Genomic DNA, 13,514 nt, shown 5'->3' with positions numbered 1-13,514 from the left:
GAAAACTATTATTGGGGGGATTTCTAAACCATTAACATACATCTGTAACTGGTCATTTCAAACCGGTACATTTCCAAGCAATATGAAAATAGCAAAAGTAATTCCATTGTATAAATCTGGGGACAAACACAACTTCACAAATTACAGACCTGTTTCTTTACTTCCTCAATTCTCCAAAATTCTTGAAAAACTATTCAATAACAGATTAGATAAATTCATTGAAAAATACAAACTACTCAGTGATAGTCAATATGGATTTAGAGCAAATAGATCAACAGAGATGGCACTAATGGAATCAGTTGAAGAAATCAGTAACTCTATAGATGATAAAAAATATGCCGCTGGGATATTTATTGATCTTCAAAAAGCTTCTGATACTATTAATCATGATATATTAATTAATAAGATGGAACAATATGGGATAAGGGGAGTTGTATTAAATTGGATAAGAAGTTATTTGAGCAACAGGACACAATTTATGAAGTTGGGTGACACTGTGTCAACTCGTTTGAATATTGCTTGTGGTGTCCCTCAGGGGTCAGTATTGGGTCCTAAACTGTTCATTCTTTATACAGTGGTGCTTGAAAGTTTGTGAACCCCTTAGAATTTTCTATATTTCTGCATAAATATGACCTAAAACATCATCAGATTTTCACACAAGTCTTAAAAGTAGATAAAGAGAACCCAGTTAAACAAATGAGACAAAAATATTATACTTGGTCATTTATTTATTGAGGAAAATTATCCAATGTTACATATCTGTGAGTGGCAAAAGTATGTGAACCTCTAGGATTAGCAGTTAATTTGAAGGTGAAATTAGAGTCAGGTGTTTTCAATCAATGGGATGACAATCAGGTGTGAGTGGGCACCCTGTTTTATTTAAAGAACAGGGATCTATCAAAGTCTGATCTTCACAACACATGTTTGTGGAAGTGTATCATGGCACGAACAAAGGAGATTTCTGAGGACCTCAGAAAAAGTGTTGTTGATGCTCATCAGGCTGGAAAAGGTTACAAAACCATCTCTAAAGAGTTTGGACTCCACCAATCCACAGTCAGACAGATTGTGTACAAATGGGAGGAAATTCAAGACCACTGGTTCCCTCCCCAGGGGTAGTCGACCAACAAAGATCACTCCAAGAGCAAGACGTATAATAGTCAGCGAGGTCACAAAGGACCCCAGGGTAACTAATCATTGATGGAACAATGAATTCTGAATTATACCAGTGAATTCTAAAGGAAAATGTCAGGACATCTGTCCATGAACTGAATCTCAAGAGAAGGTGGTTCATGCAGCAAGACAAGGACCCTAAGCACACAAGTCGTTCTACCAAAGAATGGTTAAAGAAGAATAAAGTTAATGTTTTGGAATGGCCAAGTCAAAGTGCTGACCTTAATCCAATCGAAATGTTGTGGAAGGACCTGAAGCGAGCAGTTCATGTGAGGAAACCTACCAACATCCCAGAGTTGAAGCCATTCTGTACGGAGGAATGGGCTAAAATTCCTCCAAACCGGTGTGCAGGACTGATCAACAGTTACCGGAAACGTTTAGTTGCAGTTATTGCTGCACAAGGGGGTCACACCAGATACTGAAAGCAAAGGTTCACATACTTTTGCCACTCACTGATATGTAATATTGGATCATTTTCCTCAATAAATAAATGAACAAGTATAATATTTTTGTCTCATTTGTTTAACTGGGTTCTCTCTATCTACTTTTAGAACTTGTGTGAAAATCTGATGATGTTTTGGGTCATATTTCTACAGAAATATAGAAAATTCTAAAGGGTTCACAAACTTTCAAGCACCACTGTATAAATGATATGTGCAGTGTATCAAAGATATTTAAGATGGTATTATTTGCAGATGACACGAATATGTTTTGTTCTGGAACAAATTTACCTGAGTTAGAAAACAATCTCTTCAGTATTGTACAGGTTAAAAAGTTGGTTTGATTGAAATAAATTATCATTAAATCTGTCTAAAACAAAAATCATGTTATTTAATAATTATTAAAAAAATAAGGCAATAAATGTACAGGTAGATGGTGTTATTATTTTTGGGCTTTTTTCACCTTTATTTGGATAGGACAGTGTAGAGACAGGAAATGAGCAGGAGAGATTGGGAAATGCCCTCAGGTTGGAATCAAACTCGGGTCCCCCGATTTATGGTATGGCGCCTTATCCACCTGAGCCACGATGCTCCACAGGTAAATGGTGTTGACATTGAAAGAGTTTCTAATAATACATTTCTTTATAAATAAATAGATGATAGAATTACTTGTAAATCATATATAAAATACATACTAATTAAGCTATCAAGAAGCATATCTGTGTGTTCCCTGGTTTTACCATACTTAAATTACTGCTCAGTGGTGTGGGGAAATACATATAAATGTTCACTTCATGCAATAACTATACTTCAAAAAAGAGCTATAAGAATAATTCATAGTGCTGGTCACCAAGATCATACTAATTCACTATTCTTAAATTCAAAATGTTTAAAATTCAGGGATATTATAGAATATAAAACTGCCTTAATAATGTACAAAGTAAGGAATTATAAAGTACCAAAGAATATCCAAACAATGTTCTTGGATAGAGAGGGGGGCTATAATTTTAGGGGGAAATTGAAATTTAAAATTCGCAGTGCTAGGACAACGTTAAAAATGTTCAGTATTTCTATTTGTAGAGTAAAGCTATGGAACAGTTTGAATGTGGAGCGCATGAAATATACAACTATAAACCAGTGTATGTAGGTATGGGTACGTACATACATATATATATATATATATATATGCATAATAATGATATGGGTGTCTGTGTACGTATGGATGTGTATAGTTATAGGTATGTATATATGTATGTACTGTATATATGTATTGTGTGTACACGTATATATGTATAACATAAGTATCTGTATATATGATTTGATTTGGTCGATATTATACCCTTTTGGTATGTTGGTATGTTTTATTTTTTGTTTGTTGCTTTTGTTTTCTTTTGTATATATAGTTTATTATGGCAGAAAGTGATGTTTGATTAGCGGTGGTATAGAGGGTTAGGACTTGATAAGTTATTTACTTCTTCCTAATCCTTTCCAAACATTATGTTACTGCCTTGTGGCTACGCTATTCTGTTTGTTTATGACGATGTTTTGATTATTGCATCTTTTATTTTTTATTTTTATCTTTCTTCTTTACTGTTCAGAGTCAATCAATCAATCAATCAATCAATCAATCAATCAATCAATCAAAAAACCATCAACTACTTTTATTCCATGTTTTTTTGTGTGTATTTTTTTGGGTTTTGTTTTCGAGTAGAGTTTTTATTTTGTCCTCGGTTGGTTCAGCAGCGCACTCTGCCATTTTGTTTTTCTCTATTCACGGTATATGAGCTGATATCCTAGTAGTACTGTAGCCAATCAGAGCGCACAATTGCTCATATCCAGTGAATGTGGATAGAATAATTATAAGTATTATGGTATGAGATTAAAACAGGTGAACAAATGTTTATTTGTACAAAACAGACATGTATTATAAGGCCTTAGCTGATTTGTGTTCATGTATGCGTAACTGTGTGTATACACTCACCTGGAGCAACGGGGGCCACCCCAGCCTTGCCTGCAGCGGCACCTATTGGGCCTGATACACCTGCCTCCATTCTGACAGGGCGATGAACACACCGCTGAGAACACATCACACACACGCACTCTTATTAACGCCCATGTGCAAGGCTATTCTGAGATTTAAACACCAACACATCCATACTTCAATACTAAAATTTATTCACTTAACACTCCTATACATGATTTATCCAAAACTTCACATGTGATTGATATAATTTTTGTGGAAATGTGTGGTCTATAATTCAGTCACTGCTTGTTTAATAAAGGAGCAGTTAATGCCAGTAAAACCACTTCCTCTCCAAACCACCTCCACCTCACTCTGATCACACCTAGGGATCATTCACTGTTACAGTTTAAACAACTAGACTAGTGTACATTCCCTTATCAAGTGTACTTTCAAGTTCATTTTATAAAGTATACTTAAGTAAAGTTAAAGTATATTTCCTTAAGTATACTTTTTTAAATTATTATTAAACCTTTATTTTACCAGGGATAAAAATCACATTGAGATTAAAATCTCTTTTACAAGTGAGCCCTGGCCAAGAAGGCAGCACACAAAAACAGAATTAAGAACAGAATAACAATCATCACACACACTCACAGAACAAAAAAAAAATTAAGAACAGACAAACAAAGCAGACCGACTGATGCACTCGGTTAAGACAAGCTTTGAAATCAACAAGTGAAATAAAAACCTCAAGTTTTAGTTGTCTCTGAAGCTCATTCCATGCTGTTGGAGCACTACAAGCAAAGGCAGTCTTACCAAACTCAGATTTTGCCTGCACATCATCTCATCTCATTATCTGTAGCCGCTTTATCCTGTTCTACAGGGTCGCAGGCAAGCTGGAGCCTATCCCAGCTGACTACGGGCGAAAGGCGGGGTACACCCTGGACAAGTCACCAGGTCATCACAGGGCTGACACATAGACACAGACAACCATTCACACTCACATTCACACCTACGGTCAATTTAGAGTCACCAGTTAACCTAACCTGCATGTCTTTGGACTGTGGGGGAAACCGGAGCACCCAGAGGAAACCCACGCGGACACGGGGAGAACATGCAAACTCCGCACAGAAAGGCCCTCGCCGGCCACGGGGCTCGAACCCGGACCCTCTTGCTGTGAGGCGACAGCGCTAACCACTACACCACCGTGCCGCCGCCTGCACAACATCATACAAGATATATCTACTTGACCGTAGATTGTACTGAGATGTACTAGGTGTTAAAAGAACAGATATATAAGAAGGAAGTTGGCCAATTATTGGTTTGTACACAAAAATTAACCAATGTTTATGTCTTCTCATAAAGAATGAGGACCAATCAATCATTTCATACAAGGCACAATGATGGGTGGAGTAACTTGCTTGAGTGATAAATCTTAACGCAGAATGATACACAGAGTCTAAGGACTGTAGCAGAGCTTTAGAGGTATGTCTATAAAATATGTCCCCATAATCCAAGACTGGCAGAAAAGTAGATTCAACCAATCCTTTCCTTGCTTGTTGAGTAAAGCAAGATTTGTTTCTAAAGAAAAAAACCAACTTTAATTTCAGTCTACAAAGTAAATTCTCAACATGCAATTTAAAGTAAACATGCAATTTACTTTTGTGTACCAAGTATACTGATATCAATGTACTTACAGTATACTTGTAAACTAATCTAATACTTTTTGGGACTAAATTGGCCCACTTTTAGTTTATAAAACGTATACTTTAAGTCTAAGAGAAGTAAACTCTGAGTATACAACTAGTATTTTTATTTTGTACTGCAAGTATACCACAAGGAAACTTATATACTAATAGTTTACTAGTTCTATACTTGTAGTCCACTCTTTAGTTTACAAAAGCATACTTCATAGTATACTGGAAATATACTGAGTTTACTTGTTTTATACTTCTAGTCCATTTTTAGTTTACTAAAGTATACTTTGTAGTATACTGGAAATATACTATTGGTTTACTCATTACACACTTCTAGTCCACTTTGTAGTTTATAAAAGTATACTTTATAGCATACTGGAAATATACTATTACTTACTGGTTATATACATCTAGTCCACTTTCTAGTTTTGAAGTATACTGCAATTACCCTTCTAGGTATATTATTAGTTTTCTAGCCCTAACCCTTACCTCATGCACACTACCAGTAAACAAGTTAAGTGTTTTATACCTTAAGTTACAATGAAGTTATAAAGGTAAGAATTCACAAAATAACAGCAGATACTCAGGATTAAGAACATATTCATTTTCTTTAAAAATCAAAATTTAAAGCAACATTGCATTCAATGCCAAAGTATAAAAACATGGCAATAACAACTGAAATTAACATCCAAGCTCTAAAGAAAAATAAATAAATACAAAAATTTAATTATCCCACTCAGGAGAAATAAAAAAAAAAAAAAACGCTTTGATGAAATTTGACTTGTTTTTTGATGAAACTGTAAAAATTCAGATGTATTTTGGTGATGGCGTATAATGACAGCCAGTATGATTTAAGTCTGTCACAATGTTCTCACCTTTGTTTTCAAATTTGTTGGCAAATAAGAGAAATGTTTATCTGTCTCTTTGTGGGTTAATAACACTATGTACATAAAAGATAAGTTCCAACACTGTTTATTCTTAAGCTATTCCACCCCAGAGCTGAGCACAAACTTATGGTCCATGTAGGTTTAAAAGATGGGATTTAAAACATGCTGCTGTATATCACAAAGAAGCCAATATGTGTGAAAAAGAAGTATTTTATAGGCCACTATCTCATCTCATCTCATTATCTCTAGCTGGTTTATCCTGTTCTACAGGGTCGCAGGCAAGCTGGAGCCTATCCCAGCTGACTACGGGTGAAATTATAGGCTACTATCAAAAGGATAAGCACAACTACAGGGCAAGTACACTTAAACATAAGGCACAAATATTTTAATACTTTATTACACTTTTGTTAAGTATATCTTGATCAAAAGTTTAAGTATAAACTTAATATACTTAGACTTTTCTATATACTTTTCAGTATAAGCCAAGTCTACTTATGTATAACTTTATTAAGTATATCTCTGATAAGTAAATAAAAAGTAAACTGAAAGCATACTCTCTTATTTTTAGTTTAAAAGAAGTATACTAGAAGCACACTTGAATAAACTTCTTTTTTGTAAGGGTATAGAACAAAAAAACTGACAAAAATGAAGCCTGTCTGTGAAGGTTCTTAGTCATCCAGATCATAGTAAAACCGTAGGTGCTAAAGAAGGCACCTGGACTTGTTTGAAATTCTTGAAGACGTTTCACTTCTCATCCGAAAGGCTCCTTCAGTTCTGTTTGACTAGTGGGGAGCTCCAGGTATTTACGGTATCTTCTAGTGGACCAAAAGCAACCCAAAGGAGAGCCATTGAGATCACATGGGTCGTTGACCCTCTCAGTCATCCTGTAGGTTGTTAGGGTCACTGGAGGCCGGGTGTGAACGGTGTTAGCAGCCTAGAGAGTCATTAAGGTGATCCGTGGGTCGTTCGTGAAGTCAGCTGACTCTTGGTGTGAGTCTGAATCTTGACAAAAATGAAGTCACTACGTTTTTAAATTAGTCATTTAGTCAATATAACTTAAAAGAGAACTGAAGTCATTTTTAAACTTGCTTTATTTCTTAATTAACATGTTATTCAATTACGTTTTCGGTTTTAGGAACCTTAATCGTGTAATCGTGACTCGTATTGGCAACTAACTGCAATTAAATATTATACTTATCGGCCTGTTCGGTTTTTAGCCATGTTGAATTTAGTTCGTTTGGTCCACGGCAGGCGTCGCTTATCCGCACGATCTTTACGAGACTTGTGCGAGACTTCGAAACGTGAAGTGTCAGCCAGGTGTCAGTGCCGCCATTTTGAAAACTGTTTTCCAAACGAAATATTGCACAAAAATGAGTTTAAATAATGATTACTGCCTGCTTTTTTCAAACTTTCCTGATTGCTATCAAAACAAACAAAACTACCGGCTTGATTTCGTCAGCGTTTGAAAGAGGGCGCGCGCGTCTTTTGACAACATTGGCAGATGTCAGTCACTTTGATTTCCGCTGTACGTTTTACTTCCGTCCTACGATGTCTCGCACAGGTCTCAGCAAATCTTGTTTACGGCCATTGCTTTAACATATGGACTGATATATTACAGAGCATGTTTCAAACACTCAGAACTTGCTATAGCAGTGACAAAATAGCGATCAAAAATGCATTCCTGTATTTAATAAAATGAGATAAATAGAATTTTGATAATAAAAAATTTGCCTTCAGTTCCCCTTTAAGCTGTGTGTTGTTGCTGACACACTGTATACAATATGCTGATAAATCAGCATAAAAGTTTTCTGCTTGGCTGTGCTCTTTCAGGCTAACAACAACCGAGTTAACATGGCTTAACAAGCTAAAACATAGCACAAGAAGCCAACACATTAGCTACATTCACAATACAATGTCAGGAAAACTTGTACAAGCAGTTAACTCCATGAGTCATAGTTGGTAGAAAGCGCTTATTAGCTATTTTTTATTAGCTGATTGTTGTTACATTGTACAGCCTGAAACAAAGAAAAGATCCAGGGCATGTAATGTAGCATATTTCCTGCAACAGGTTAACATGGGGGGGCCTTGGGCTTAAGTGCCCTTGGGCAGGGCACCTAACCCCCAACTGCTCCCTAGGTGCTGTAGCTGCCCAATGCTCTGGGTATGTGTGTTAGAGGTCTGCGCGGGTCGGATTTTTCAGTCCCGCCCCCGCCCGCGCCCGCATTGTGCAGACCCGCTCCCACCCGCAAAGAATGATGATTTTCAGTCCCGCTCCCGCCCACGCCCACAAAAAAATTATGATTTTCAGTCCCGCTCCCGCCCGCAAATCCCGCATGATGCAGATGTTGGCGTTATTTCTCAGGAAAGTTCTTGTCTTGACACAGCGTGATGGTGCCCCGCCCCCTACTTTGAGTGGATTTGAGCATAAATATCTACAGCTCACGTTTGTTATTGTTTACCTTGTTTCTGAATTCAGCATGTAGTATCTCTAATAATAATAATAATTAGTGCTGTCAAACGATTAAAATATTTAATTGCAAATCGCAAATTTTTATCACATGAGAAACCATTGTAATTCTCTGATCAGTATAAAAAAGTGAATGGGTTCACTTTTGCCGCTTTTCCACTACAAACGCGGCTGAGTTGGGCTGAGTCGTGCCGTGCTGAGTCGAGCTGAGTTGGGCTGAGTGGGGCTGTTGGAGTTGCATTTCGACTACAACCGCGCTGAACCGTGCTGGCTGGAAGTGGGTGGACACACTGGGTGGAGTTAGCGAAAGTGGGTGGACGTCAGGTGATGTCGTTAAGCAGCGCAAACAGTGACATCAGTGAGCTTTTAAACGGTAGTCTCACGACCCGGATAGTAAACAATAAACATGGAGGACATGGAGTCGTTAGTGTTGCTGGTCTTGGTGCTGTGGCTTGTTGTCACCGACAACGCGGACAGATACTGGCAAGAGCGTATAGATGAGGCGAGGCGCATAAGGCTTCAGAAATTCTCGTAATTCGTAATTCTTCTCCTTCCGGGTTTATGGTGTTTACAGATCCCAGCGCGCTCGCGGGGCGTGTGTGGGCATGTGAGGACACTCCTCCTCACCAATCAGTGCACAGGGGAGTGTCTGCTCACGCCCCCAGCCTCACTCGGCACGGTTTGGCTCGCTTCAGCCCCACTCCAAAACCGTGCGAGTTTTAGGGGCTAAGCAGGGCTGAAGCGAGCTGAGTCGTGCTGTTTTTTGGTAGTCGAAACGCGAGCCGTGTCGGGCTGAAGTGAGCTGAAAAAGGGTAGTGGAAAAGGGCCATTTGTACCAATATTGTTTTTTTTTATTGCAAAGCAGAGCTAGTAAAAGAAGTGAATTGATTTACTGCTTCTTCTTAGGGTTTTATAGCGGTTGGCAACCAGCTTTGCCACCCCTGGACTGGAGTGTGGAACAAGAATATCTACCACCCACAATTCTTAACAAAAAAGAAAATGTATAAAAGGAAGAGAAATCACTCAGATTTCCAGCTACATTTTGTTAATTAGGCCTGCGTTTTTTAAAAACCTACGCTTGCGTTAGTCTACAACTTTAATCAGAGAGACATGTTACACAGTGACGGTAGAATCCTTCCTGTAATATGCAAATTTGGCCGCCTCTGATTGGACAGCCAAATTTGCATATTACAGGAAGGATTTTTGGGATAGCATTGAGTCAAGCCTACCGTCACTGTGTAACCTGTCTCTCTGGTTAAAGTTGTAGACTAACGCAACAAGTAAATCAATTCTCTCATAGTTCTCTTGCTAGCTGGGTGTGAACTGCGAGTCATTAGAGTGATCAAAGAACTTTCCCTTAGGGTGATCAATGGCAAGTTTAAGATGCCATTTCTGACAATCTGACTTTCTCTGCAAGTTTAGGCATCTTAAAATGTTTTTATTAATGCCAAGTAAAATATCCAACACAAATTATATATGATAGACATAAGTTAATAATTTATAGATTTTATTTCAAGCACGTTTTTAATTAGTGGGACTGCAGCTTATCACCGCTCCCGCCCGCCCGCGCGCGCCCGCAGTGAGCTTTCAAAATTTGTCCCGCGCCGCACTGTTTTGCGGCGGGTCCCCGCGGGAGTGCAGGGCTCTAATGTGTGTGTGTGCTCATTGCCCACTTGTGTATGTGCATGCATGTGTTCATTGCTTCAGATGGGTTAAATACACAAGTCCAAAGACATGCAGTTAGGTTAACGTGGGGCGGCCTTGGGCTGAGGTGCCCTTGAGTAAGGTACTGAACCCCTGACTGCTCCCTGGGTGCTGTAGTGTGGCTGCCCACTGCTCTGTGTGTGCGCGCGTGTGTTCACTGCTTCAGATGGGTTAAATGCAAAGGACGAATGTCACTGTGCTTGAGTGTGCATGTGACAAATTCAAGCCTCTTTTTCTTCTTCTATAATGGCATATAAAGAGACAGTGGTATTCCACAAAGCATGCATGAATTTTCTAACCATTTGGAGATAACATTTAAAAACAGGTTTGCAAGAAACTAACCAACATACTAGACAAAGGTGTGTCTCAATCAATGGAACATCTAAGGGAGCGTACAGTATCTGTAAAAAAAGAGAAAAAATGTGGCCCTGATATCGAAAGAAACAACAGGACACAGGTGTCGAGTTGAGAATATCATGACGCATATATGTTTTGCTGACTGAGAAAAGCATACTTTTTAACTAATAGTAAGAAAATAACTGAGTGAATGTTGGAGAAGCCATGGCCTAATGATTAGAGAAGCAGCTTTGGGACCAAAAGGTCGCCAGTTTGATTCCCTGGACCTGCAAGAACGGCTGAAGTGCCCTTGAGCAAGGCACCTAACCCCCAACTGCTTCCCAGGCTGCTTTGGGTATGTCGTATGTCACTTTGGATAAGAGTGTCTGCTAAATGCCTGTAAAGTGAATTAGAACTTACAGTGGTGCTTGAAAGTTTGTGAACCCTTTAGAATTTTCTTTATTTCTGCTTAAAACATGACCTAAAATATCATCAGATTTTCACACAAGTCCTAAACATAGATAAAGAGAAGCCAGTTAAACAAATGAGACAAAAATATTAGACTTGCTCATTTATTTATTGAGGAAAATGATCCAATATTACATATCTGTGAGTGGCAAAAGTATGTGAACCTCTAGGATTAGCAGTTAATTTGAAGGTGAAATTAGAGTCAGGTGTTTTCAATCAATGGGATGACAATCAGGTGTGAGTGGGCACCCTGTTTTATTTAAAGAACAGGGATCTATCAAAGTCTGATCTTCTGTTTGTGGAAGTGTATCATGGCACAAACAAAGGAGATTTCTGAGGACCTCAGAAAAAGCGTTGTTGATGCTCATCAGGCTGGAAAAGGTTACAAAACCATCTCGAAAGAGTTTGGACTCCACCAATCCACAGTCAGACAGATTGTGTACAAATAGAGGGAATTCAAGACCATTGTTACCCTCCCCAGGAGTGGTCGACCAACAAAGATCACTCCAAGAGCAAGGCGTGTAATAGTTGGCGAGGTCACAAAGGATCCCAGGGTAACTTCTAAGCAACTGAAGACCTCTCTCACATTGGCTAATGTTAATGTTCATGAGTCCACCATCAGGAGAACACTAAACAACAATGGTGTGCATGGCAGGGTTGCAAGGAGAACGCCACTGCTCTCCAAAAAGAACATCGCTGATCATCTGCAGTTTGCTAAAGATCATGTGGACAAGCCAGAAGGCTATTGGAAAAATGTTTTGTGGACGGATGAGACCAAAATAGAAGTTTTTGGTTTAAATGAGAACCGTTATGTTTGGAGAAAGGAAAACACTGCATTCCAGCATAAGAACCTTATCCCATCTGTGAAACATGGTGGTGGTAGTATCATGGTTTGGGCCTGTTTTGCTGCATCTGGGCCAGGACGGCTTGCCATCATTGATGGAACAATAAATTCTGAATTATACCAGCAAATTCTAAAGGAAAATGTCAGGACATTTGTCCATGAACTGAATCTCAAGAGAAGGTAGGTCATACAGCAAGACAATGGCCCTAAGCACAGAAGTCGCTCTACCAAAGAATGGTTAAAGAAGAATAAAGTTAATGTTTTGGAATGGCCAAGTCAAAGTCCTGAACTTAATCCAATCGAAATGTTGTGGAAGGGCCTGAAGCGAGCAGTTCATGTGAGGAAACCCACCAACATCCCAGAGTTGAAGCTGTTCTGTATGGAGGAATGGGCTAAAGTTCCTCCAAGCCGGTGTGCAGGACTGATCAACAGTTACCGCAAACGTTTAGTTTCAGTTATTGCTGCACAAGGGGGTCACACCAGATACTGAAAGCAAAGGTTCATATACTTTTGCCACTCACAGATATGTAATATTGGCTCATTTTCCCCAGTAAATAAATGACCAAGTATAATATTTTTGTCTCATTTGTTTAACTGGGTTCTCTTTATCTACTTTTAGGACTTGTGTGAAAATCTGATGATGTTTTAGGTCATATTTATGCAGAAATATAGAAAATTCTAAAGGGTTCACAAACTTTCAAGCACCACTGTAGGCTCAAAGTCAAAGTCCCTTCCATGCTAGAATCTGGTCTTCCCAGGCAGTCTCCTGTCCCAGTACTAACCAGCTCTTTGAGGCACATGGGTGCAGCACCGATCTCTGTTTCCATAGCCCTTGGCCTCTCACCTGTAACAGTGGGGAGCTAGTCCTCTGGTAACTGCAAGATTTTCACTTCCCTACTCACATCTGTATTGCAGCATGCCTTGCCAGATGGCAGTAAGTACCATCTTTATGATTTTTATGATGTTACGAGTAGAACTCACGATCTCCTGGTTGAGAGGCAGACATATTAACCACTAGGCCAGCTTGCGGTTAGAGCTTAGGATAGCTGTATGTTAAGGAAGAGGTTCCAGATGGTCAAACTAAGAATAAGCTAAAAGCAGACAGGGGAAATGTGGACTTGAGGGAACCCTAAGTTCAAACTGAGGTAGCTCGAAGTTCAAAAGGACAGGAGACATGAAATGAAATTAGATAAAAATAAGTGAAAAACAGAGTGATTAATAAACCATGGATGGAAAGGGAATTCTAATTGGGAAGGTATTAGCGATGACGTATCAAAAGCAGGAGGGGGATCACTGGAAAATTCATTAAGAAAGGTGATCTAGCCTTTAAAATACTAGTCATGACCAGAAAAGATTTCATGCTCGAAAGACTAGCTCCATTCCAGGAATAACCTCTTGGTTGGCTTCCTTCCTGGAATGAACTCATGGGTGTGTGTCTTTACAAATAAACTGCTGGTTTTTGAGACCAAGAAGGACTGGAGATAATTTATTTGACTTTTTGAATCTTTGCTGTTGTAAATTTACTTTGGTTTAATTTT

The 13,514-nt window shown here is 38.8% G+C and overlaps 1 protein-coding gene across 2 annotated transcripts in view; it reads right to left on the bottom strand.

Annotated features, from left to right (window-relative positions):
* svep1 (sushi, von Willebrand factor type A, EGF and pentraxin domain containing 1) overlaps nucleotides 1-13,514 on the bottom strand; it is a 283,771-nt gene that overhangs the window by 8,449 nt on the left and 261,808 nt on the right. For both annotated transcript variants that reach the window (XM_060937110.1, XM_060937184.1), the window contains one exon: nucleotides 3,592-3,685. In XM_060937110.1, the coding sequence (XP_060793093.1) occupies nucleotides 3,592-3,685 (94 nt within the window). The remainder of the gene's footprint in view (nucleotides 1-3,591; nucleotides 3,686-13,514) is intronic.

The sequence above is a fragment of the Neoarius graeffei genome, chromosome 1, assembly GCF_027579695.1.
Source record: "Neoarius graeffei isolate fNeoGra1 chromosome 1, fNeoGra1.pri, whole genome shotgun sequence".
Lineage (NCBI taxonomy): Eukaryota > Metazoa > Chordata > Actinopteri > Siluriformes > Ariidae > Neoarius > Neoarius graeffei.
The sequence above is the reverse complement of the archived record's forward strand: the minus strand, read 5'-3'. Positions and strand labels throughout refer to the sequence as shown.